At 38.1% G+C, this 26,283-nt stretch overlaps 3 protein-coding genes, 1 long non-coding RNA gene and 1 pseudogene across 5 annotated transcripts; 3 read left to right on the top strand and 2 right to left on the bottom strand.

Annotated features, from left to right (window-relative positions):
* Positions 1-2,484: 2,484 nt before the first annotated feature.
* LOC147484795 (lipid phosphate phosphatase delta-like) lies at positions 2,485-6,232 on the top strand. The gene is given in 9 exon segments (XM_086577020.1): positions 2,485-2,842; positions 2,919-3,014; positions 3,093-3,167; positions 3,250-3,380; positions 3,482-3,531; positions 3,534-3,581; positions 3,669-3,797; positions 3,895-4,015; positions 5,726-6,232. Coding segments are annotated over 9 exon segments (1,224 nt in total). The 5' UTR covers positions 2,485-2,674; the 3' UTR covers positions 6,132-6,232.
* On the bottom strand, positions 4,691-13,376 carry LOC147484794 (uncharacterized). Its single transcript, XR_015204369.1, has 2 exons — positions 13,272-13,376; positions 4,691-6,709 (listed from the first exon to the last, which is right to left on the bottom strand). It is a non-coding gene; the product is annotated as an uncharacterized LOC147484794 (long non-coding RNA).
* Positions 13,377-13,521: 145 nt separating this feature from the next.
* LOC147484793 (putative disease resistance RPP13-like protein 1) lies at positions 13,522-18,025 on the top strand. Its single transcript, XM_086577019.1, is given in 3 exon segments — positions 13,522-15,576; positions 15,578-16,588; positions 17,620-18,025. Coding segments are annotated over 3 exon segments (2,943 nt in total). The 5' UTR covers positions 13,522-13,665; the 3' UTR covers positions 17,641-18,025.
* Positions 18,026-18,494: 469 nt separating this feature from the next.
* On the bottom strand, positions 18,495-21,740 carry LOC147484792 (histone-lysine N-methyltransferase ATXR4-like; annotated as a pseudogene). The gene is made up of 7 exons (XR_015204380.1): positions 21,310-21,740; positions 20,828-20,883; positions 20,270-20,396; positions 19,716-19,785; positions 19,434-19,618; positions 18,942-19,013; positions 18,495-18,837 (listed from the first exon to the last, which is right to left on the bottom strand). The product of XR_015204380.1 is annotated as a histone-lysine N-methyltransferase ATXR4-like (transcript).
* Positions 21,741-23,560: 1,820 nt separating this feature from the next.
* On the top strand, positions 23,561-25,779 carry LOC147484791 (uncharacterized). Its single transcript, XM_086579820.1, has 2 exons — positions 23,561-24,411; positions 25,092-25,779. The coding sequence occupies exons 1-2, from the start codon at positions 23,561-23,563 to the stop codon at positions 25,777-25,779; spliced, it is 1,539 nt and encodes a 512-aa protein (XP_086435946.1).
* Positions 25,780-26,283: the final 504 nt, after the last annotated feature.

Below are 26,283 nucleotides of genomic sequence, written 5' to 3'. Positions count from 1 at the left end.
ATTTCAAGTGGCAAAGGGTTGAATCAAAAGACTAGTCTTAAACGATCTGGTGACACTCGATGGGGCTCACACTATTATACACTTCTTGGCATGATAACCACTTATGGTTCAGTAGTTGATGTGCTTGATAATGTAGCGGAAAATGGTTCAAGCTCGAACAAAGAGGTGAGGCTTACGGATTATTAGATTCAAGCAGAGTCTTTTGAATTTATCTTCAATTTGCATTTGATGAAAGCAATATTAGGAATTAGCAATGATTTGTCAAAGGCATTGCAAAGATGAAGACCAAGACATTGTCAATGCCATGACTCTTGTTAAAATAACAAAGGTACGCTTTACAGCGATGAGAGATGATGGGTGGGATAGTCTCCCGACCGAAGTTTCTTCACTATGTGTCAATCATGATGTGGTTGTTCCAAATATGGAAGAGAGGTATATGGCTCGAGGGAGGTCTCGACGAAGAGCGAAGGAAACACTAATTTACATTACTATCGCGGTTAGATTATTTTATCAACCGTATTGATTTGCAAATTCAAGAGTTAAACGACCGGGTTTAATGAAGCAAACACAGAATTACTTCTTTGTATGGCATGTCTTGATCCTAGTGAATCGTTTGTTGCTTTCGATAAGCAAAAGTTGATCCGTTTTGCTCGACTTTATCCCGATGATTTTTCGTGAGATAGATCGGATGGAATTAGCGGATCAGCTTGAGAATTATATCATTGATGTGCTGCTCGATACTAAGTTTTGTGAAGTAAATGGAATTAGCGGCCTAGCCAAAAAAATAGTTGAGACGAAGGAAGACATTGTGTACCCACTTGTTTATTTGTTGATTAAGTTGGCGCTGATTTTACCTCGTTACCGCCCATCGTGGAGAGGGCATTTTCTGCTATGAATATCATAAAGAATCGTTTGCGCAATCGGATGGCAGATGAGTGGTTGAATGATTGTTTAATAACATACATTGAAAAAGAAGTTTTTGATAGCATTGATACCGAATTGATCTTACAACGCTTCCAGAAGATGAAGAAGGATGACGAAAAAGAAGGCCGCCGAGGACAACTATGAACAAATACTTGTTTAGATTTGATTTTTTTTTCTAATACATTAATATATATAATATATGTTTTTTATTTATTTATTTATTTATTTTTTGTATGCTTGGTTTTTGTCTGGCTGGCTCACCCTCACTTACTTTCCTAGCTCCGCCACTGTATGCATGATAGACTTAAAAACGACCTTAGCTTGTCAAGCATCTATTGAACATTAGAAATGACCGATGTTGATTGTTGTAATTTAATTTAATTTCGTAAATGCATATTTATTATTAATCATCAATAAACAATGTTAATCCATTTCTATTTTATTATATATATATTTATTTTTTTTAATTTAAACTAACATATATTTATATAAAATAAAAATTTATTCATATTAAAAAAATATATTACGTTACATAGTCATAGAAAATAAAATGATTAACTACTCTTAACATTTTCCATTACAGCACCCAACCACTCACATTTTCTACACACTAAACACTTCAATATATCAGAACATTTTTCTTCAAAGTGTGTGAACTTTTTCACCTCTCTAACACCATCACAACCATTTAAGCATGATATATGTGCATAAGGGCAATACCTATACCAATGATCATCCTCTCCACCACACGTGTATATCAACAAATTGTCTCTATATATATATATTCCATACCAGGGCATATATCATACATGCATTTTAAAAATCTTACTTCTTCACCATCTTCGTTACAACTTCTATGTATGAGCATATAGCCTTAGCAATATGGTGTTTTAGGACACCTTGCATTCAGATACTTACATGATAATAGAATGTATTTTCTTGAGGTGCAAATTTGACACCTCTCTTGATCGAGTGTATCAAAATAACATGATTGTTGAGTTAATTCGCCATCGTCGGTATGTTGACTAGTTTTTTGCAATGATGAAGGAGAAGACATGGTAAAATGAAATGATTGTAAAGATAGTTTTGGAGTATTGGGTGACAATGAAGCAATTTATGAAATTCCCGACTTTCTACTCGATAGCACGCGACATTAGTAATGGCGCGCGACAGTAACAATGACACGTGACAGTGGTACTAGTGCGCGATATTATTAATGGCGTGCGTGGTGGGCTCTACAATCATATTTGCGGTCGATATATGCGACCACTTAGAGTTGTTCAAAATTTGCGTCCAATTTCTCCAAATTTCGCCTTCAAATTTGAAGAAAACACTACTACTATGTACTATCTAGAAATGCTCTATTCAAACAAATTCACAGTGTGCAAATTTGATGTTCAGATGAAGTTATGAGTAAGAGTTCGAAAGAAACCTGGAATGCCGTTTGAGCCGGCCTATTGGATTGATTTTCTGATATATATCGCAGATATTTTCGCGGGAAATGTTAGTAAACAGAGAGTCAGAGACGGCATGGAAAAATAAGAAACAAAAAGTCATTATTACAATCTCGGTATGTGGTCAATAAACCATGTTAACGGTAGACCCATCTTTTAAATCCCCGCCAACTGTTTGTCTAATCTTCATTTTATAATTATTGGGAATCTTCTTCTCTGTTTTTTTTTCTTTTGAAGACTTTCTTCTTTAAAAAAAGAATCAAACTTTAGAAGAAGAAGAAGAAGAAGAAGAGGAGATGGAGAACATAATAGTGCCCATGTGGCAATTTGTATCTATATTTAGTATCTTTTCATGGATTGTTTTCTCTTCATTTTTTAATGTTACATACAAGCTTAGATCTTTCATTCAACCTTGGGTTTCTCACCATGTTGTTAAAGACACCCCCTTTATTATTAAAATCCAGGTACCCCATTTTGTTTTTGTTTTTGTTTTTGTTTTTTGGATTATAATTTGATGGAGTGTGTGGATTTTGTTTGCAGAGTTTCCATCATAGGTTCTTGGACAATTTTTTCTCTGCTATGTCTTGTGTTGTTTCTGTGCCATTTTATACTGCTTTTCTACCTTTGCTTTTCTGGGTAAGTTTTTTTATTTTATTTACTGGATTTTTCTATATGATTCCTTGTTTAGTCTTTGATTTTTTGGTGATATTGTAGAGTGGGCATGGTAAATTGGCTAGACAGATGACACTATTAATGGCCGTGTGTGATTATATGGGGAACTGTATTAAGGTACTTGTTCTTAGGTGATATGGGTTCTTTGTTTAGTTCAGTTTAAGGTGAAATGGGGTGTTCATTGTGTGGATGATTATAGGATGTGGTATCGGCACCTAGACCGAGCTCTCCACCTGTAAGGAGAGTGACAGCTACTAAGGATGAGAAAGAAAATGCATTGGAATATGGCTTGCCGTCTTCTCATACACTGAACACAGTTTGTTTGTCTGGGTATGAATACTTTCTTCCTTGTCTTCTTTTTATATTGGACTACTAGTAGCAAGGGTGGCAATAAATACACTCATTTAGATATGAATTTTATGTGTTTTCAGGTACTTGTTGCACTATGTTTTCAATTATAGCCAACATGACACTGCCTCAATACTGTTGGATTTAGTCTAGCTTGCTTGCTTGTGGGATTGATTGTTTTGGGTAATTAAGTTTATACTGTTGTTGGTTAGTAAGGCTTCTTTTGACATTGATTTTATAAATAAAACTGAAATGTGGGTCTCTTGTTAGGAAGGATATACCTTGGAATGCACAGTGTAATTGATGTGTTAGGTGGGCTTGTCATCGGATTGGTGATTCTTGCTATTTGGCTTATGGTTCATGACAATGTGGATAGTTTTGTTGTCTCTGGACAAAATGGTATGTGTTATTCGGTGGTGTTTAATATTGTTTGTTCATCTTTCTGATGATCTGATCCATCTCTTAATTCAATGAATCTCTCTTATGTCTGTTGCAGTGACATCCTTCTGGATCACACTCAGTTTCTTACTGCTCTTTGCATATCCAACACCAGAGCTTCCAACTCCAAGCTATGAGTTCCACACAGCATTCGATGGTGTTGCTTTTGGGAATAGTAAGTACAGAAATCAATTTAAATGTATCTGTCAGATTTAGTTTTTTTTCCTATATGGTATATTCCATTTGACATGAGATGTGCATCCCTCTCAACAACTAAGAAATCCATCCATTTGAGGAACATGGGGACTAGTTGAGTAACAAGCCTCCCAATTTGGAGGCTCATTACGAAATTTAGATAATGTAAAATCATTTGCTCTTTTTAGTCAGAACTGTAGGTGGTTCTTGGAAAATTATGCGCTTTACCATTTCAAGATAATTATTTCAAAATTTTAGACCTCTTCACCAAAACTCAGTACCTAATGCAGCCTTTACATGACCTTGACTACTTCAGGGTCCAAAGTTAATTTGTTAACTGAACTTCAGTTCTGAACAAAGAATTTCCGAATGAGATGTTTGGTAACCTATTTGAAATCATCATGATATCCGAACTTAAATGTTCTAGCAATTTGTGTTGGTTTCTCAAGGCAAATGCTCTAAATTTGATAAGTCATAACATTGACGTTTGGCTGTTGATAAGTTATATTTCTCCTAATTTCCATGTGGTTAATGGATCTAAATGCCACTGAATTCTTAAAATGCTTCTTAATTAGCTCTTCTTGTATCTGCTAGAATTACCACTGATGTGGTTATGATACTCTTTAGTTTGCGGGCTATAAGGTAAGCGTGAAATGTCAAGCGCACTATTTTGTAAACTACTTTTAATTATAATTAGCAGGTTAAAGGATAGCATGAAATGGTGCCCTGTATCAGAGAAGCGTTACTCTTCCGTGAAAAAAGTCTCTGGACACTATGAATTTCTTTAGTATTTTGGCTCGAAAGTATTTGTTATTTACTTATTTAAATAATTGGCTTCGGTACTGCTTTTGCGCTGTCAAGGTTCTATTTAGCATTGAAATTCTTGAAGAAAACATTGACTATTTTCCACTGCTTGAGGTGGTATCTCATTACTGGGTAATTTGGTCCCTTTCTTTTTTAAGTCAACTTTACCAACTACCTGTGTTGATAAAAGGAATCTGGCTCACCACCTGGACTCTTTCCAGCATTCGTAAGCCATAACCTCTCTTGATCTACAGCCTTCATAGTTTTAAAGACGTTTGTTCATTTGAAGGAAGGTCATTCTACTAATCTCGCTGTGTTTTCTTCTTTCCTACACAAACCAGTTTACCAAAATCATAACTAAAATGCATTTTGGTCCTACTGAGGGCTCTATTTGTTGGAAGTAAAGTGTCACATATCTACATGTACCAAGACACAAGAGTTCCCTTAGAGATCTTGCAAATTTACTAACTTATCAGCCTTAGGGGAGGATAATCTGTATTTGACTCCATCAGAGTATAGCTCTTGTGCCCCTTAATTGTGTATTTTCCATCTACATTTAACTAATTGATTTTCCATTGTTATGCTGTCAGACCTAATATGGAAAAGAAAAACATGATAACTAAAATGCAATTTGGATTTTGGAGGTGTATTAATGATGGTTGGACCCCTTGTAGGCCCTGAAATTTTGTGGGAGTTCATTTGACTTCTATCTCCTGAACTTTCTTTTCCTGTTTCCGATGATAAATTGAACAAGAGAGCAACTGATTTTATTGTACTCAAGCTTGCTTGTTTACTCATTCATAATTTCATGGTTCTTGGATCAAAGTAATATTTGATTTGTTATTTATTTATTTATTGCTAAATATTTATTATATGATTATCCAGGTTAGTGGAGTTCAGCAAACTTATCATCAGTTCCACCATGAAGGCGTTCCACACATCTTCAGTCCGACACTTGGTCTCAAAGTTTTTTTGGGAAGAGTGCTTGTTGGTATTCCTACAATACTTCTTGTGAAGTTCTGCAGCAAGGCTCTTGCTAAATGGATACTTCCAGTTGTATCCAACACTTTGAGCATCCCAATTAAGTCGTCCTGCTACATCCCAATGTTAAACGAACCCAACAATGGTAAAATGTCCAATGGTAATAAGCAATCTGGTTACATCCAGAAAGTATTCTTTTTTTCCTCCCAAGATTCATTCGATGTTGATACGGGCATAAGGTTCCTTCAGTACGCTGGACTTGCTTGGTCAGTTGTAGACCTGGTACCATCCCTATTCCCTTACTTAGGCTTGTAAAAAATGAGGAAGAGTGATAAACTACTAACGGATATCTTCTCTTGTTGTTGTTGTGGCTCTTTTAAATGTAGGCATATATATAGATACATATTTCTGTATCATATTTTTTTCTAGTTGTATTCAGAGAATCATCATGTTTCAATACTGTCCAAACGTTTTTGGTAAGCAAGTTGATGAAATGGGATTAGCAGTTATATAAAATGATACCATTTAGATTCGTTCTATGGAAGACGTGTGAATGTGTGATAGACTGGTTGTCTGGTACTCTGGTTTCGTTATGACATCTAACCCACAGCACAAAGTGAATGCGACTGAGGGACATGCGAATTGAAGAGCATCATGACAAAATTGAACTGTAATACAGACTTCATGTTTTTTTTTTTTTTTTTTTTTTCCGATAAATCATACTTTTTATTTATGAACTAGTACATCAAATACAACAGGCAAATAAGTCAAAGCAGATTACAGGGCACAAATAACATAACAAGTACATTAAAAGTGAACCCAAGTAAACTTCTCCTAATAGCATCATCTCCAATCCGCCACCGTCAAGCTTGAAATGCATTATCTGTATCCACCTTGCAACCACTTTCATCCCTCCAATGTACAAAACTCCAACCCATATCTTCCGAAACAAAGACCCGATGGTCCAAATCGTCAGATTAACACTTATCAAACAGACTTCATGTTTGAAACATTCAAACCAGGTTAATTCTCAAAACTATGAAACGCGTATGACTGCTTTCGATAATTGTAGGATTTTATCGATATCTCATGCATGATTCCTACGATATATACAATTACGTTATACCACATGCATAAAATAAAGATAAGGGAAACGTAAGATCGCACCTTGGTCACAACTTTCAATTCAAGTTCCAAGTTTTTGATCTACTGAGGTGAGAAGATGTTCTCTGGCACACTCAAGATCTTCTTCTTAACTTTGCCGGAGTCAAGTTCCAACCACAAACGGGAAGCAACATTTTTTTTTTCACCTAACCAAGAACCAAGAACCGACAATGGCTAGTGGAGAATACCACCTATGGAATCTCCACAAATTACGGGCTTCTACTTTAGAAAATGTTGGAGGCCGCCATTAAAGGAGAGAGAGTTTTTCTTGTTATTTGGATGATTAATATGTGAGAGGTGGGGGTCTATTTATAGAGGTTCCCACCTCCTCAATATTGGATAGGATGTAGTCCTATACTCATCTAATATCGATAGGATAAAGTCATATACTCATCTAATATCCGATGGGATGTAGTCCTATACTCATCTAATATCGATAGGATAGAGTCATATACTCATCTAATATCGATAGGATAGAGTCATATACTCATATAATATCGATAGGATAGAGTCATATACTCATCTAATATCCGACAGGATGTAGTCCTATACTCATCTAATATCGATAGGATAGAGTCCTATACTCGATGGTTTATCCTTATCTTGGTGGGCGCCTATCCAACCTTATTTCCAACATCTCCCACTCGCCCACAACGCGGAAGAAGGTTTCTAAGAGAAGCATTTAAGTAGAATGCTTAGCCATTTGTGTGTCTCACACCGGCAAATGGTTCGTGTGACCCTAGCACACGTGATCATGATATCTCCGTGGAAGTAGCAAGTCACAATGAAAAGCACGGCGATTGATCTACCATAAAAGTGATCTTAAAGAAGATAAACCGAAAACCTAATATCCGGAGAGTGTGTGTGTATATCCCAAGATCCGTTTGTTTCATCACTTTGACAAATAGCACTCATCCCTATGAGTCCAAACCATAAAGTCAAAAACATATCACATGATTCACAATTATCATCAATTGTCCCGCCGTAGAATCCCGGTGATTGTGTGATAAACCTTCGGTTCTTTTACCCTTTGCACACGAAGTCATTGTCGCCGAGTTCTACCAACTTCCCAAGATGCATCCATCGACCTTTTAGTAAGAGCTTGTGGGGAGCAAACTAAAGTTATTTGAGTAGTCCTCTTATTTTCTTGACAAGGTCAAAAGTTCAAGGAGAGTACCATTCGATATGTTTTAAACAAAAATATATCAATAGAGCTCACATAGCAAGAATTTTAGGGATATTTATTTTCTTGCTCTCGTGGTCAACTATACACATGTTGTGTGAAAACATGTCATGGCAAGAGTATCTAATTTGTTTACTCAACAATAGATATCGTATGTCCACTCATACCATGCAAGTGTTGTCATCCCTAATGACAATTCCAATGATACTATGCTCCCACTTGGCAATAACCGTTTGTAGGTTTAGACGAATCTTCCCTATGAAGCCCTGTTTCTTCTTATCCAATTATAAGAAAGGGCATGACTCTAAAGACTAGGTCCACCCTTCCTATAAGGTTTAGTGACTTGTCAAGCTAAACTCCCATCTGTTTAAAATGGAAGTGGATCGTTCATGTGAGGAACCAACCAACCCTACCGACATACATATGAGATGATAAATAGTATAATGAGAATGCAATCGATCCGAAAGAATGCACTTTTATTCATTAAACCATCAAAGTGTTCTTAACATAATCACATCCTCTTTAACCCAAGCATTTTTACATGTGCAAGGAAGAGTTCCTTTGGAATAGGTTTGGTCGGTGGATCCGCAACCATCCGATCAATGGATATGTGTTGTAGAACCACTTTCTTTTCGATATCATTTGTCGATGCGTGGTGGTATTTTAACTCTATATGCTTGGTTCTTCCATGGTACTTTGGATCTTTAGCATATGCAAGAGCAGCCATGCTTTGTCGCCCGTGATGTGAACCGGGTTCAAGACTCTTTGAGAACACCGACAAGTGTTTTGAATGCCCGAGCCCGAGCCACACTCCTCACGGTAAGAAAGCAACATGCAATATACTTCACTTCCATAGTTGAAAGTGCTATGGAAGTTTGCTTTTGTCCGCTCCAGATATAGCACCTCCATTCATTATGTAGGTATATCCCGAAGTTGACTTCCTCTCATCAAGGTCTCCAGCCCACCGGCAAATCGGAGTACCCAATCGCTTTTAAGATCTTTCCCTTGGTAGACAAGTGAGTAGTCCACGGTGCCTTTTAGATACATCATTATCTTCTTTGACAGCCTTCCGATTAATGCGACCCCGTGATTTGTTTGGAACCTTGATACTAACCCAATCAGATAGCGGATGTCCGGCCTTGTACACAACATTGCATACATAAGGCTTCCCGATCAAGGCTTTGAGTATGATACATTTTTCATAGCCCGAAGTTTGAGTGAGGATTCTTGGGAGACATTTTAGAACTCAAAGACTCTCCTAGACTTACTTGGGAGATCCACTTGCTTACAATCGGTCATGTTGAATCTTTCCAAAACCTTTCTTGATATATGTCTCCCGAGACAAAGATAACAAGCGTTTGGGCGATCACGAAGTTATTTTAACTCCTAAGACATAACTAGCTTCACCCATGTCCTTCATTTGAAGTTTAATGACAACCACTCCTTAGTGGAATTTATCAATGCCTTATTGTTTACCGCTAACAAAATGTCATCCACATATAGAGATAGAATCACAAAACCATTTTTAGATGTCTTAACATATACGCAATGGTCCTTATTTACCATTTCGAATTTGTCTTGAAGCATTGCTTCATGGAATCTCAGATTCCACTGTCTAGAGGCCTGTTTTAAACCATATATGGATCTGTTCAGTTTACACACTTTGTGTTCCTGACCCTTGATTGAAAAACTAGTGGGTTGATCCATATAGATTTCCTCTTGTAATTCTCCATTGAGAAAAGCAGTTTTGACATCCATCTGGTAAAGCTCTAAATCTAAAATGGGCAACCATTGACAAGAGGAGACGTATGGAGGCAAATCTCACTACTGGTGAGAAGGTGTCCTCATAATCTATTCCTTCTTTTTGGGTGTAACCTTTTGCAACAAGCCTAGCTTTGAATTTGTCTATGTTCCTTCCGCATTTTTCTTGATCTTGAGAACCCACTTGTTCCCAATAGATCTCCTATTGGAGGTAGATCAACTAAGTCCCATACTTTGTTTTTCTTCATCGACTCCAATTCTTCCTTCATAGCTTCCATCCACTTACTTGTATTGGACCTTAAATAGCCTCCTTGAACGTTTTAGGTTCATCGATATTTCTGTAAGTGCATTGGTCATATTTATCTCCCTTCAATCTCAAACCGGCGTTTGGGGATATGGCCTCTAACACTCTTATTTAGGTTGGGATTGATCAATCATTTGACCAATGCCATTGTTACTAGAATCGTGGGTTGATGAAAGTTTCATCTTCGCTTGTTCATCGCCAGTTATAAGATTATCAACTTCGTGAAAGTTGTATATCCTTATCAACCTCACCCCTCATTGGGTATTGATCCTCTAAGAATCGACGTTACGCGGTTTCTATTTCGTGACATGCCCTTGAGTATCCTCCCCTAGGAAGACATACCCCTTAGAAGTCTCATCGTATCTTATAAAGATACACTTCTTTCCAGAGCACTCAACTTTCCAAATTCTCGATTTTGAGAAGTGACAAAAGCAAAGACACCCCCATAGTCTAAAAGGTAGTTCAAAACGGGTTGTCTACCAATCCATAGTTCATAGGGTGTTTTGTCAGCGGTTTTGAAGGAACTAGGTTAAGTATGTGCTAGCCGTTAACAATGCATCACCCCAAAATGAGATAGGCAAGTTAGCTCGAGCCATCATAGATCTAACCATGTCCAGCGGGGTTCTATTCCTTCTCTCGGAGACACCATTCTCGCTGATATATAAGGAATAGTTAGTCTGTCTAGCTATACCCTTATTTTCACAGAGTTCCTTAAACTCATCGAAAAAAGATATTCACGTCCCATGGTCGGAGTTCTTAAGGCGCTTTATTGTCCTATCAAGTTGATTCTCAACTAGGTTCTTGTAATTTTTTAAAACAGTCCAAGGCGTGCCTCGATTTGTGAGACATCAAGTACACGGTCCCATGCGTGTATAGTCATCCGTGAAGGTAATGAAATACAAAGCCCCATGCCTTGTCGCTATTACATTCATTGGTCCACGGATGTCCGAGTGAATAAGTTGTAAAGGATAAGTTGCCCTTTGGGCTTTCCCAAAAGGTTTCTTGGTGGCTTTTCCAAAAAAACAACTTTCATTGTGTTTCCATTTTAACAGAGGTTAAGTTACCTAACAACCCTCCCCTTGCTGTCGGGTCTATCCCATCAGGTCCAATATGTCCTAGTCTAGCATGCCACAATTGGTACCAACCATTTTAGACATAAAACTTCAGGTTTGTGCTAAGTGTAATGTCATAAAAGAATTCATTAAATAAGCATGACCTATCAAACTATTATTTAAAGATATCTCAAGCGAGTTAAGGAAAAATTAAACACATAGGATTCTTGAAGTAATTTCAAAACCGATAAAAGATTTCTCCTAATTGAGGGTACAAAGAGTACTTCTTCAATAAGGATGGATCTCCCACTCATAAAAATCCAACCTACAAGTGCGTGCCCAAAACATCAGCTACACTTTGGTTTCCCATGTGGACTCTCCGAAGTTCCTTGTGGAAGTTTCGAAATCTTCAAACGAGGGACCTATCGACTTATGTTATGTATTGTCAGCTTGAATCTACAATCCAATATTGTGATGAATCGACAAAGATGACAAGATTCTTATCACATTGACAAGATTCTTAAAGTAAAACTCACCTTAGGAGAAGGACATGCCCCAGCATAGTGTCCCATCGATGACAACGGAAGCATTCAACACTAGTCATGTCTATGACTTCCTAGGTTTCTTTTGTTGTGGGTTAGGCTTGGCCTTTTCCTTGCCTTTCCCTTTTCCACTTTTCTTGTTCCAAGGAGCCTTCCTTTTGGAGTTGACAACATTTTTCAGGTTTGAACAACGGGCTTTTCATTGAGAAAGCCTTTGTTCCTCAAGCTTCACATTTCCTTTGCACTCGTGCAAAGTTTGTGATATCGTCATCGCGTCAAGATAAAGATTTTAAATTGTTCCCAAGTTTTAGGTAAAGACCTAGTGATGACTTGAATTTGTTGTTCATTTGACGGGACTGTCCCGCTTGGGTTAACTCAAAGAACCATGTTTCATCACCGTGCAATGTGTTGTGTCATCAGAGGTATGGGGACTTGATAAATTTGTCAAAGCTCATTTGTAGCCTCCTCGGTTTGCGGCAAGAGCAGACCCCAAGGTCCGCTTTTATCGCTTCCCATAGCTCTTTAGCCGATCCAAGGCCATCATACCGCGATCATGAAGTCATTCCTCATGGTGCCAAGTATGGCAATTCGGGCAACATTATCTTTGCTTGTATACTCATTTCTACTTCCTAAGCAAAGAATATAAGCGACTTTCAGGTTAATCCTTTTCCGCGGTAGGTTCGCGCATCGTCTCGGTTATCGTCAATGACCTTCCTATCTCCGGAATTAGCCTAACTTTCCTAGACCAAAGTTCGTAATTTTATCGTTTAACAAGTCCTTTTCGGGTAGCATCGTAAACGGGGATTTTCCATCGGGTGCCATTCTATCAAGTTTGAATTCCAAAAATAAGATACTACTTAATAAGAATCATCTCTTAAATTAAATCTAAGTAATCCACATTTTCACATATGAGATGATCATGATAATCTACTAGCATGATTCTAGCCATTAAATAAAATCAATGCATTTGACTATCAATAACATAGAATATGCAAAAATCTCATTGCTTAAATTTCCATTTCATAAAATTGTTTCTACAAAAAAGAGTTTCCTATCTTTCAAAAAACAATGTAGAACTAAACAGAGCTAGTCAACCATGAACATAGAAGCGTCCTGGGTGCCCAGGGGAGTCATCCTCATCCTCACAGTCACTATCAGCCATTTGAAAATTACTAGCCACTTCCTCTGTTTCCCCGTGAGGTGGGAAAATAAACCCTGATGACACATCATATGGATTTAGTTCCTTAGCATCGTCCCATAATCGATGTAGGAGAGATTTAAGTGGTCGAGCCTCATTCCTATCCTGAATAGGACTGGGGCTCTTTGGTGTATATTCTGGTGATGGTGGCTCTGTCTCTATCTTATCAGATTTCAAGACAGTACTCTTGAAAGTTCTCCTATATTGCTTAGCAGTCACCGTCAAGCTTGAAATGCATTATCTGTATCCACCTTGCAACCATCACTTTCATCCCTCCAATGCACAAAACTCCAACCCATATCTTCCGAAACAAAGACCCGACGGTCCAAATCGTCAGATTAACACTTTCAAACAGACTTCATGTTCGAAACATTCAAACCAGGTTAATTCTCAAAACTATGAAACGCGTATGACTGCTTTCGATAATGCGAGGAAAGGCTATGGAAATTGTCCAAGTGCTAGACTCCCTTAGTTAGTCAAGCCAAACTGTGCAGTGCAGCACATTCATTCTATATCTATACCATTAGAGAGTTTGCTACTAGTTCCTCACCTGAAATGAGCTATGCAGCAAAGAAGGAACATTAACTATTAATTGAAATCAGCCTTCGTTTTCAGTCTGAGCAAACTGAGAACCAAGGAAGAAGCATGGCGCCTATGCTGCTTTCTTCTTTTGTATCTGCTTCGTTACAGGTGCTGATAGAGAAGCTGACCAATCTTGGCGTTACCTTCGTCAATTCTATATCCAATGTGGAGTATAAGCTGAAGAAACTTGAGAGGACTTTGTTGCGAGTCCAAGCCTTGATCATTTATGTAGAGGACAAGGAAATATGCGACATGGCATGGCAAGTCTTGCTGCGAGATCTTGAAGAACTGGCATACGATGCAGATGACTTGATAGATGAGCTTGCCATTAAATTTTGGAAACTGAAAGGTGGAAATATCCAATACATTTACAAGGCACGCGTGCGGAAGCTATTCGTATCATTCTGGCCAACAAAGAAGAAGTTATTCTCATCATTCTTCAATCGTTCCTCCTCAGCACGTAATATGAATAACATTCAAGTTAAGTTGGATGACATGTTGAGGGAAATTGATAGCCTCTGTTTGAGAGAGTCAGCTGAAGGGAGCAATCATGACAAGGTCAAGAGTAAGCTGCTGACTACTTCGTTAATAGACGCATCCCATTCTTTCAATAGGGATGTCGAAAAGAGTGACTTAGTGAAGATGTTACTAGCTCCTGAGGCATCAAAGCAAAATGTTTCTGTTATTTCCATTGTAGGTATGGTTGGTGTTGGGAAGACCACCCTTGCTCAACTCGTCTACAATGAATCTGAGATGTGGTCAAAATCATCTTTCAATTTGAAAATGTGGGTTTCTGTTACCAAAGATTTTAACGTTGAAGCACTTACAAGGTCTATCATCGAGGCAGCTACAGGCGTAACTTCTCTTCCCTTAGAGTTAGATCTGCTTCAACTTCACTTGAGGAATTATCTTCGAGATAAGAAATTTCTGCTTGTTTTAGATGATTTGTGGAATGAGAAGAGGCGTGAATGGGAGCTCCTGACTGAACCCTTGAGGCATGGACGAGGAGGAAGCACTATCATTGTAACTACTAGAAGTCGAGTAGTTTCATCAATGGTAAACACAAATGGAATCTATAATCTGGAGCTTTTGTCAGACGAGGCCAGTTGGTTGTTGCTAAGACAAGAGGCGCTTGGAAGCGGAAATCACTTGGAAGCAGTTGCAGAATTGGAATTAATTGGTAAGGAAATAGCACATTGTTGTCAGGGGTTACCTTTGACAGCCAAGATCGTTGGCAATCTATTACGTATTGAAACAGATGACGATAAGTGGGATAGTGTTCTACAAAGCATTCTAAAAAGCGCCATATGGGACTTACCGGAGGTGATAAAAGAAATTGTTCCAGCTCTGAGATCGAGTTATTACCATCTGCCTTCACATCTGAAGCAGTGTTTTGCATACTGCTCCATGTTTCCACAAGGGCATGAATTCGAAAAAGATAAGTTAGTCCAAATGTGGATGGGGGAGGGCTTCATTCTACCAGAAGGAAGAAGAAGGACAGAAGAAATAGGCCATGATTACTTTGATCAGCTGTTCTGGATGTCATTTTTCCAAAAGAAAGACGGCACGTACATAATCCATGACATGATCCATCATTTTGCTCAATCAGTTGCCGGTGACAAGTTCTTCAGAATGGAGGAAAATGATGGATCTCACATGTCAGGCATAAGTAAAAGTGCTCGACATTCATCATTTTTTTCTGACAATTTCCAAGAAATGACCTTTGAGGCCTTCTACCCATGCAACGGCTTACACACCTTTCTGATATTTTGTAAACTTGAAACCTCCATAATATTGCCTTCCACTTTATTCCAGAAATTGAGGCACTTACGGGTGTTGGATTTGAGTTGTACTTACATCAACGAGTTGAATGAGAGTATTGGTAACTTGAAACATCTTCGTTTCCTCGACTTATCCAAGACACGTCTCAAGTTGTTACCTAAAACAATTCACCAATTGTGCAGTTTGCAGACAACTAAGACTTAAGAACTGTTTGAGGCTTCTCCGGTTACCAAAAGGCATAGATAAGCTTGAAAGCCTGCGACATCTGGAGCTTGGGATAGACTGCCAATTGACATCCATGCCGTCCGGAATTGGAAAGTTAACCGGCCTTCAAACACTAAGCGAGTTCGTTGTTGGTGTAGAACTTGGCCAAATCAAAGAACTGAAGGACATGAATAACATTCGGGGATCACTTTGCATTAAACAGCTTGAGCGGGTAAGCCAAGGTCAAGAAGCTGAGGAGGCCAACTTAGCGAGCAAGAAGTACCTCGACAGGTTAGAATTGCAATGGAGCAATACAGATTTTCCAATCCAGGTAGAACTCATTTTAAATAATCTCGAACCTCACAAAAGCCTGAAAGAATTGGTATTGAAACGGTATCGTGCTGGCCAATTTCCTCCTTGGGTCTGTAATCCATTGTTCTCTAAACTTACTAGTATTAGTTTGTACGAGTGTGACAACTGTCTTCTCCTTCCTTCTCTTGGGCAACTGCCAAAACTGAAGTCTCTGAAAGTTGCTGTGATGACTAACTTGCAATATTTAAGCGGCGAATTCTACGGTGATACTAGCGTTGGCGTGCGGTTTCAATCTTTGGAGAGTCTAGAACTGTGCGACATGCCTAGCTTAGTAGGTTGGAATGGAACGAACGACAATGACATGGGACGCCTTCGTGAACTTACCATCGGCAATTGTCCTCAACTGGTTATTATACCCTCACTTCATTATCTTGAGTCCCTGGAGAAATTGAAGTTTGAAAACTGTCCTGAACTTCAATCACTTTCAACTCATAGGCTCTCGACTTCAGTTCGTTCTTTAATTGTCAGAGGATGTTTTAAGCTGACACGACAATTTAGAAGCGTCGGAGGTGAAGACTGGATGAAGATAGAGCACATCCCCCACAAAGAGATGGATGAAGAAAGCGAATTGGTTAGCCGAGTTGCAGACCACGAAGAAACCGAATCAGTGGGAGCAATATCATCAGAGGTATTATTGAAAAATTATTAACATTGTCTACTGCTTTAAATTTGTGTAGTAATTTGAATGAAAATAAGGTTTATGCAATTCAAATATTTATTATTGCAAAGAATAGGTCCCAAGAATACCAAAAGCTATTCCAAAAAAATGTGGTATGTAAATTAAGGAATCTGTTCCACTTGGATATCACAAGAGAAATTTCAACAGAATCAGACTTTTGTTACATTAAAAAATGGGTGATTTTGGACACACCCATAAAAACACTCCCGTACCCCAATTTTAAAATAAATAAATAAAATTATTTAAAACACATTTAGGTTCCTAAATTATCTTTTTTTTTATTAAGTATATCAAATCAAGTGTTTATCCTTCCAGCAAACACAAACCCGCACTTATTTTTCTTTGTTTTCTGTCACTTTTTTTCGCCCTTACGAAAAGGAATTAGAAAGGGTAAAATTGTAGAATTTGAGAAAACAAAGAAGTCTTTCTCCTCCTTCACTTATCAGCCATTAATGCATTTTTTTCCTTTCTCATTTTTCGTTTGAGAAATTTCCAATTGGATATATTTCTACTAAACTCTTTTAACCCTTCTACAATTATAAAGAATAAGTAATTGCAATAAAAAAAAATCGAAATTGAAGCAATTTCTAGAAAAGAAAAAAGACAATTTGTTTTTTGGGTATTCTTTTACCTCTATTAGAAATTCTAGTGCAAAAATTCTTCAAGGTCGCTCTTCTAGAGTATTACTTTCACATTTTTTTATTTGTTGTTTCTTTTTAGAATAAGTGTTTTTGTTTTTTCTCTTTCTTTATCCCTATTGGAAATACGCAAAATTAATTTGGGAGATATTAAATAGATTGAAGCGGTTATTGGGGGTATAGTTAGTTATGGGGTACGGGAATATTTTTATGGGTGTGCCCAAGATCACCCTAAAAAAACAACAAAGTACTTCTCTTTTGTTAAGCATAAATCTGGCATCCTGTTAATTTGACACGTAACTATATATTTAGATTGTCATATCTTTTTTTTTTCCGATCTAGGAGGAGGACTTGCGACGTTAGAAATGCCTTCAGCAAATGTGCTAGTTTATGGTCACGGGATCCTGTGCATTTGATCTCCAAGAAGAAGGAGAAGAAGGAAATGATTTGAGGTCGATCTTGATGAGTTACATCACTGAGATTGCGACTTTGTGAGTACTGAAAGAGTTTTTGACAGAATATGTTAAACATCTTAGTTATCTTTGTTCTGTATGGTTGATGCTGATTTGGTTTTTTATGTCCTTCCTACTCGTAACCAATTCTGTTGATTTTTTAACTTGTTTTTGCCTGTGAACTTATTCACACAAAGGTGAGTTTGAGGAGTGGTTTACATGATTTATGTTTGAACTTTCAATTTACTTGGGCAATGTATGTTCAGATAATGGTCAAAATGATTTTTCCTCCTCTATTTATCTTGTAGTTTTCACCGGAAATGTGCCAACAAGAATATTGAATTTCTTGTAGACAATTGGAGCATTACCATTCTCCCATTTTATTTTAGTCAATTTCTGTTTAATTGTTCTCCTTTGGTCAATTCCAAAATGTCAGATCTATTAGGATTTCCCCCACTAGATGGGAAAATAGAGTCTTCCCCCTAAACACACAGTCAACTGGATTTGACCGTTAACTTTCAAGTCAAACAACTGAAAATAACATAAATACCCTCATTATTTTCAAAAATAAAATGTTCAATTTTAATTAGGTGGGGGCATTTGTGTCATTTTCAGTTGTTTGACTTGAAAGTTAACAGTCAAACCAAGTTTACCGTATTTTTTGGGGAGACCCTAATTTCACCATCTAGTGGGGGGTAATACTAGTTAACCCTTCTCTTTTAAACCACCAGTAAAGAAAATGTCTCGATACCATAAAAAAAAGTCTTGAGTAAAGAATGTAGATTCATTACATCTGCAGCATGGAATTTCACTTAAGTATCATAACAACAGTGTTGCATCTGAAATCCGGAGCCACCGGGGTGGAAGGCCTCTTTTTCCGCCAGAATTACAGACATTTCATAACAAAATTTTTGTCTTTTTAGTATGCTACAACTCCCTTTATGAAAAAGAAAAAGAGGGAGAGATACAGAAAAAGAAAAGAAGAAACACTAATCACCAGATAAGCATCTATTACAGCCACACCTGAAACCAAATCCTTCAAACAGGATGTTTTGTCGGGCATTATGCTCCATACTGGCATCAATGTAGCATATACGAAGCTCCTCTCCTGATACCAAAAGTGAAAATGTCTCAAACAATTTGCATGGAACAGAAAACCGATTAAAAGGGTGATTTTGAAATCGGAAATGTCTCAAGGTATCAAAGACAAACCTTCTTCAATGTCTCGGAGGGCCTTGAGTCTCGCATTCACATTCTCTATCCATATTATGTGAGCGTTAGGATCTGGGTGAAAACCATGGTATACAAAATTAAAATGTAATCCTGAAATTGAATTGAGTAGACAAAAGCAATGATAATATGATCATCCCAACAGGGTGAAAAATATCGCCATACAGGGTGGAATCTTGGGAAACCGATATTGATATTTCCGATCTCTAGGAAACCGGTATTGACGCCAATATAGGATACCTCATCCTATATTCAGTATATTGTAATTTTCCCTTCTATACTGGTAATATATATACCAATTTAGAGGTTTAGGTATGTTATTCAAGATAGTCATAGGACTTTCTAGGTTCCGTATCAACTCTAAAGAGCTCTACAGATGTGCTTTAAGAAGGCACTTTTAAGTTTGAGTTTCTTGGAATCAGATGAGTTCTTCTGTAATTGCAACCCACTATGATAGCAGGAGTGACAACTTACCACAGTCATGATTGTAGAAGGACTAAAAGCATATACACAGCGTTGCCAACAGGCGCTTCAGCTTCAACAGAGGCAGCTGCTGATAAGAATAGATCCTCATATGATGATCCTCCAGCAACATCAATGCGAAAAGGCATTGATACTGAATCGAGCCAGTACACCAGTATACCATTCCTTGGTAAGGACTAAGTTTTCTGTTAAGGGTTCCAAGCAAAGAGCCGTAGGTAGGACCATAGCAAAAGAAATAATATCCGTAACACTTGGATAAGTTACACAGGATACATGCCATTTGCTCATCCTTGAAGTTTGCCTTCATTAAACAGCTCTTCAGCAAACTGAACTCATCTTCCATCTGGTATCAAGTCCAAAATGAAACCATCAGAACAATGAGAAAGTAGATATGAAATAGAAACTACTTGATAAATCTATGACAAAGTACTGCTGGTGTGTGCTGTGCATGTGTTTCGTAGGACACATGTAGGCCGTAATAGTGTAATTCTCATGTTTGAGAGATTGCTCTTCTTCGAGATCTATTTTTACATTTTCAGTTACAACTTTCCTTTTTGTTTATACTCTAAAGATATCAACAGGTAGCATTGCCTAGCATATCGCAGATGCTTGATTGTTATGCTCAAGCCTTACAAAAAACCATGCTCAACGCCTTGATCTCATAGTACCATAGAATTATTAGTTATATCTGCATGATGCAGACAGAAATCTACTTCTATCCGGTGCACTGTGCAATGATGAATATAGCATGAATTAGAAAAACACAAGAACCTACAGCTTCATCCAAATCTTCAGAGTTCTAAGATGTTCATTTATGTGGTCCTCACCTCTAAAATCATCTGAGTCAGTAGCCTGGCAGGTTGAAGTATGTCGAGACACTGAGCTGATGCTGCTCCTGATACTACCATACAAGCCAACCTCTTCACAAGAAGTGGATATTTCAAACCTAGCTTCCTTCATATGACAAAAAACCCAAAGCAAGAAGATCAGTTGATCGACTCTAACTGAAAAGTAAATTACTATAACGAGTGTAAAGATCACCAGTACATCTCTCTCTCTCTCTGGCTTTAAACATAATAATAATAATAATAATAATAATAATAATAATAATATAAAATAAAATAAAAAGCAGATATATAATCGCTTTTTATTAGAATCTATTCCTTACTATCCAAAACTAGGTGTTAAAGAAATGAAAACTCCCCATCCCTGGTGTTGTAAAGTTCAAGTTTCTATTTCATTGGAAGTTCCGATACTTAAAGATGTTTTATTAATGTATCTACTACCATTCTAATATCCATATCATAGTACATAGCTTTGCAAGTCTCAGTTGAAAAATGAGACTTCCAGGAAGAAAAAAATGTAGCATTGCAATAATATTGTACCTACAATGTTCATCATATGCTGACCAATCCACTCGCTCCTCAATCTCATAGAACCCCTAAAGAAAAAGTGACACCCAGTTAAGCAAGGAAACCATAACACAGTGCCTAGCTAAACAATCAACTCAAAACACAATCGTTTTCTACCACTAAATCGAAAGACTTTCATTATGTGAACCCAATTGTCAATATGATTTCCAATAACAAGAATAAGGCTTTATGCATTACCACTAAGAAATCTAATTATGAGCCATCAAAAGAACTAGAGCTAAAAAACTCATATATCTCTTGGTGCTTCTTCTAACGTAATTTTTTACAAAAAATAAATAAAAATGCAATGCTAATTACTTAAAAACCAAATTCTAAAAAAAAACAATATAACAATAATTAACTTATATTAACAAACTGAGGTCTCTACATAACCAATATAAATGAAATTTCTAACCATCTTTACTACCAATATCTAAAAAGACAAAAGATAATACCTTTGCTTGTTCTCTACACTCATTACTGCAAAACTTCACACTGTGTCCTTGTAAAGAATCCTTATTATTTCCCAACCTTTTGAGACAGAAGTAACAAACACTGTGAACAAGAGATTGTGAAGGGTAAGAAACAATGGGTTTTTCAGTGTGTATCAAATCACCAGCTCCAATTCTACGAGTTGCAAACACACCTCTACCTGCTGACTCAGTGAGTAAAACTTGTATAGGTGGTGGTGATGGTTGTGTTGGTTTGTTGGCATTGATGGTTGTTGTAGTTGTGGAGTATGTGAAGAAGAGAAGAAGGTTGTGCATGTTTTTTAGCTTCTTTAATGGAGAAATGCAACGGCTCAAATTCATTTTTTCTGTTACTGGAAGAAAACGATATCGGACGATACATACTGGTAAAGTAAATATATCGATGAAATTTCAACGCCTCAAATCTCGAAATCTTTGACTGGCAGACTGGGTTAAGTTCAAAATGTGGATTTTTTCCTGAATTTTCACGGCAGATATTGTGATGATTTGGAGTAACCGAGTAAACTTGTTTTTGTTTAGGGTAAATTTCTAATTCGGCCATGATAATGTCAATGTATTTTAATTCGCCACAAATTGTAACTCATTTTGTTAGCAACTAATGGAATAATATCAGCACTTTTTTACCGAGTTGTTAACAATGGCGGATTAAGAACAAAATGACATTATCATGGCGGAATCAGAAATTTACCCTTTTGTTTACACTTCTTTCTTGTACAATGTTAGTGAATGCATAGCGAGTGATTCAAATAACATAATTCTAATTCGGCACCAATACCTCAACTTCCTATGCATGTATACGTGCGGCAAAATCAGGCTCGTCTATAAAACTCCAAAATCTGATTTAACGTTCATGTGTGGTTCATTGGAAGTGAGAGGTGTCTCGCGCAATGGTGGACCAAGTTATATGCATATCCTAGGGCCTAGGCTCCTAGCAAGTCCCTCCAATTACCTTTTTTGAAAGCAATTACAGGTCATGATTCCTTTAGTGAGTTGTGATCGTTCTTTGAAATTGCATATATTTGCATTTATACACATGGAGCCCTCTCAGTTGGTAGCATGATTCGCGTGGACCAAAACTATATACCTATACAATAGGTCACTAGTAGACATTTTGATGTAGGAGTAAGACTGTAGGAGTGTGATTGATCATGGGCTGAATATGCAAAGTGGACGGAAATGTCGAAGTCGTCTTAAATTTTTGTGCATCTTGAATCTTGATCTTGATGGCAAAGAACTATGGAGAGGGTGGATGTCCCCTTCGCATTAGTGGCTCATTTATGCATTAGACTCATTAACTCAAGGTATCAAGAACCTCGTGGTGGTTATAAGTTGGTATATTATTAGTTGTGAATTAGTTATGGAGGAACTAATCACATGCAAGATCCGGCAGCTAGCTGCCTTTGTCTATCTACCAAAGTATAGCATTACTACTTACTAAAGCTATAGATACAGCCGTGAGAAATCTAGTAGAAGAGGCAGCGGGAGCAGTAATTAATGAAGAGGTTGCACCGGTGGACAATGTAGGCTTGGTCCTAGCACTAGGTGTAGCTGATGTGGTTGTGGACCATATAGATATACCAGAGTCTCAACCAGTAACTACTGGCTCTATAGTCGTACACAATGGCTTTCAGAGTCTTGCTTCGGGATTCCAAAGCTTATTGGAAGGTCAGCTTCAGTCGCCAGTTGAGAAGGAGGTGATTCAAGTTGCTACAAGATGGTTGGAAGCCCAGGACCCTGAAGCTTCAACTAAGAAAAAAAAACAGAACACTAAATATAAAGCTCAACCTGTTTCTCCACCCGGAACCAGGTCGAGAGTGCAGGAGCAGAAGAAAACCCCTATTTCTAATTAATGAAGATCATTTCTTGGAATGTGCGGGGTATTGGTAAGAATAATGCTTTATCTAGAATCAAAGAGTTTTTACTGGCAGGTTTAGACACGAGATTCTATGTATGGGAGCCAAAGAGGAAGCCAAAGAGTGATTCGGTGTTGTCTCTGGGACTTTCTTATTTAGATTATCAATTTTTTCACAATGAAACAAGTGATAGGAAAGGCAATATTTGGATTTTGTGGAGGAGAGGAGTGAATGTTAGCCTTATCCATGCCCTCGCTTCAACATGTTACAAATCTTTCGTAGAGGACTGTGTTGTTACTGCAGTTCATGCAGCTTGTCTTATGGTGCAGAGAAGACAACTTTGAGTTGAGCTTGAAAATCTTATGCCTAATCTACCTTGGGTAGTGTTAGGGGATTTCAATGTTGTCTTACATAATGATGAGAAAAAGGGGGGTCTGCCTCCTAGAAGGTCTTCGATGCTAGAGTTTTTAAATTGGTACAATAACTGTGATTTGCAGCCTAGTGATCATGTGGGTCTCAAGTATACTTGGTGTAATAACCAGCATGGCTCAGGGAGGATTCTTGCTAGGCTTGATAGAGTGTTCTATAATCAGGCGTGGATTCAAAAATTTGGTGGTTGGAGGTATAAGGTGGGTTCTAGAGAGGGGTCTGACCATGCCCCATTACTGGGGGCAGTGGCTCACATTCCTAGACCGCACAATGTACCATTCAGATTCAACCAAGCATGGACTAGTCATAAAGAGTTCAAAGATTTCATGAAGTGTTCCTGGCCGTCTTTTGTTGAGGGCTCCCCCATTTTCCGTATGAATAAGAAGCTTCGAATGTTAAAGGAGTCACTCAAAACCTGGAACATATCTGTTTTTGGTAACATTGAGCAAGCTGTGAATAAAGCCCAAGCAGGTTTTGCATTGGCACAAGCTGAGGCCGACAATGATCCTACAAATGATCGATGCAAAACTGAAATGGAAGAGAAGGAAGAGGCTCTGCTGCTGGCCAGAAAGAACATAAGTACTTTTTGGAAGATGAAAAGCAAAGATTCTTGGTTGAATGGTAACGACAAGAATTCGCTTATTTTCACAGAACCGTCAAATAAAAGGCAGACCAACTCTCTATCTTTGGAATTGCAAACCGAAGATAATGTCCTACTACATAGTCAAGCTGATATCTCCCATTACATTGTCCAATATTATACCGACAAGTTCTGTATAAGGAGGTGAATATGGATGAAGAGCTCTTGAATTTGATCACACACAAAGTAACGGATGCAGGCAATATGATCTTTGTCGCGGCGCAATTCCTCTGAGAGTGTGAAATTTGGATGAAGATGAATAACATGAAGGCTACCGACTCTCCAGCCCCGATGGATACAATGGCCACTTCTATGTTCATTCTTTGGGATTTGATCGGGTATGAGGTTTGTAATGCGGTCAAATCTTTTTCGGGGAAGGTATCATACCCAATGGTGGCAATGCGAAGTTTCATTACCTTAGTTCCAAAAGATAGGAGTGCTTCTAAGTTATCGAAGATGCACCTATATATGTATGTAAGTAACTTCGATCAAGATCTTCTCCAAAATTATGCAACAAAGGCTCAATACTATCATCGATGAACCTGGTTTCGAAAGAACAAAGTGGATTTGTCAAAGGCAGAAACTCTCAAGCTAGTATTGGTTTTGCATCGGAAATGATAAATGAACTGGATAAGAAGAGATATGGTGGGAGTATAGCCATCAAGGTGGACATAACTCGCATATGACACGTTGAGTTTGGGATTTCTTGTTCGAGGTTTTGAAAAGATTTGGTTTTTCAGAAAAATGGAATAGGCTAATCCTAGCTCTCCTTAGCACAGCTAGGTTGTCTATTTTGTTGAATGGAGGTCCTATTGGGTTCATAGCGCCAAAAAGAGGTTTAAGGCAGGGGGATCCTCTTTCCCCGCTGTTGTTTGCACTAGCAGAGGACTCTTTGAGCAGGGTCTCAACTCATTGAGAGGCGGGGGTTTATCTAAACCTCTTACAGTGGTTAAAGGGACTGCTAGCCCTACTCACCTTTTGTATGCAGATGATGTTATTATTTTTAGCAAAGGGGATGCTAGAAGTGTGTCTAACATAGCTGATCTTTTGGAGAGATATCAAGTTTCGTCGGGTCAGATTATGAACAAGAATAAGAGTAGGATGTTTGTTGGGGGTATGAATATGGAAAGAAAACATCACTTGCAACAACTCTTGAATATTCAAGTGGGAGCTCTACCCGAGAAATATCTGGGGGTGCCGTTGATCAAAGGTAAGGTTACTAGAGTTGTGTTAGCTCCCTTGATAGACAAGATAAAAAAGAGGATTACAGGTTGGAGAGGAAAATTACTATCCTTTCAAGGGAGGAGTGTTCTCATAAAGTCGGTCCTGTCTAGTATTCCGGTGTACAACATGGGAGTCTACAAGTGGCCTGTAAGCATCATAAAAGAAGTCGAAGAACTGTTAAGGAATTTTTCTCGGGCCGGGCAATCCAACTCTGAAAAGACTAGTGACAACCTCATGGGAAAAAAGTTTGCAAACCTCGAAAGAGGGTGGTCTCGTATCGAAGATTGAAGGAGTTAAATCGGCTTTGTTAATGAAATTAGCTTGGCATATAAGGTTTAATGATGATGATTATCTTGTTTTCATGAGAAAGAAGTTCTTTACTAGAGGCGGAGAGTTGATAAACTATTATGCAAAGTCTACTATATGGCCGGGAATTAAGTGGGCTTTGCACGAAGTTTCTTCTAGGGCTCGGTGGATTTTGGGCTCGGTGAGAAGGTAGATTTATGGAGAGGCTGGCTGGATTGGGGAGCAATCAATTCAACAGAGGCTACAATTACAACCGGAGGTTCTCAAGGGATGTAAAGCTAAGGTTAGCGAGATTATCTCCGATGGTGCATGGTCTATCCCTCGAGCTCTTCAAGTCATTCTTATGATTGCGGGGTTTAACTTAAATCACCGCCTATTATCAAATGGGGCGGAACCATGCGATTTGGAAGCCCCGACCAACAAGGTCAATTTTAGGTTCAATCTGCATTTGAGACAATTAGAAGGAGAGCACCGGCTCTTGGTGGT

Source organism: Coptis chinensis, chromosome 8, assembly GCF_015680905.1.
Source record: "Coptis chinensis isolate HL-2020 chromosome 8, ASM1568090v1, whole genome shotgun sequence".
Taxonomy (NCBI): domain Eukaryota; kingdom Viridiplantae; phylum Streptophyta; class Magnoliopsida; order Ranunculales; family Ranunculaceae; genus Coptis; species Coptis chinensis.
This window is presented reverse-complemented; position numbering and strand designations above follow the sequence as displayed.

Coding starts and splice junctions, on each gene's coding strand:
- LOC147484791 (XM_086579820.1), top strand. CDS start 23,561: ATGCCTAATCTACCTTGGGTAGTGTTAGGGGATTTCAATGTTGTCTTA. Junction 24,412..25,091: donor GACAAGTTCTGTATAAGGAG/GTGAATATGGAT, acceptor TTGGGTTCATAG/CGCCAAAAAGAGGTTTAAGG.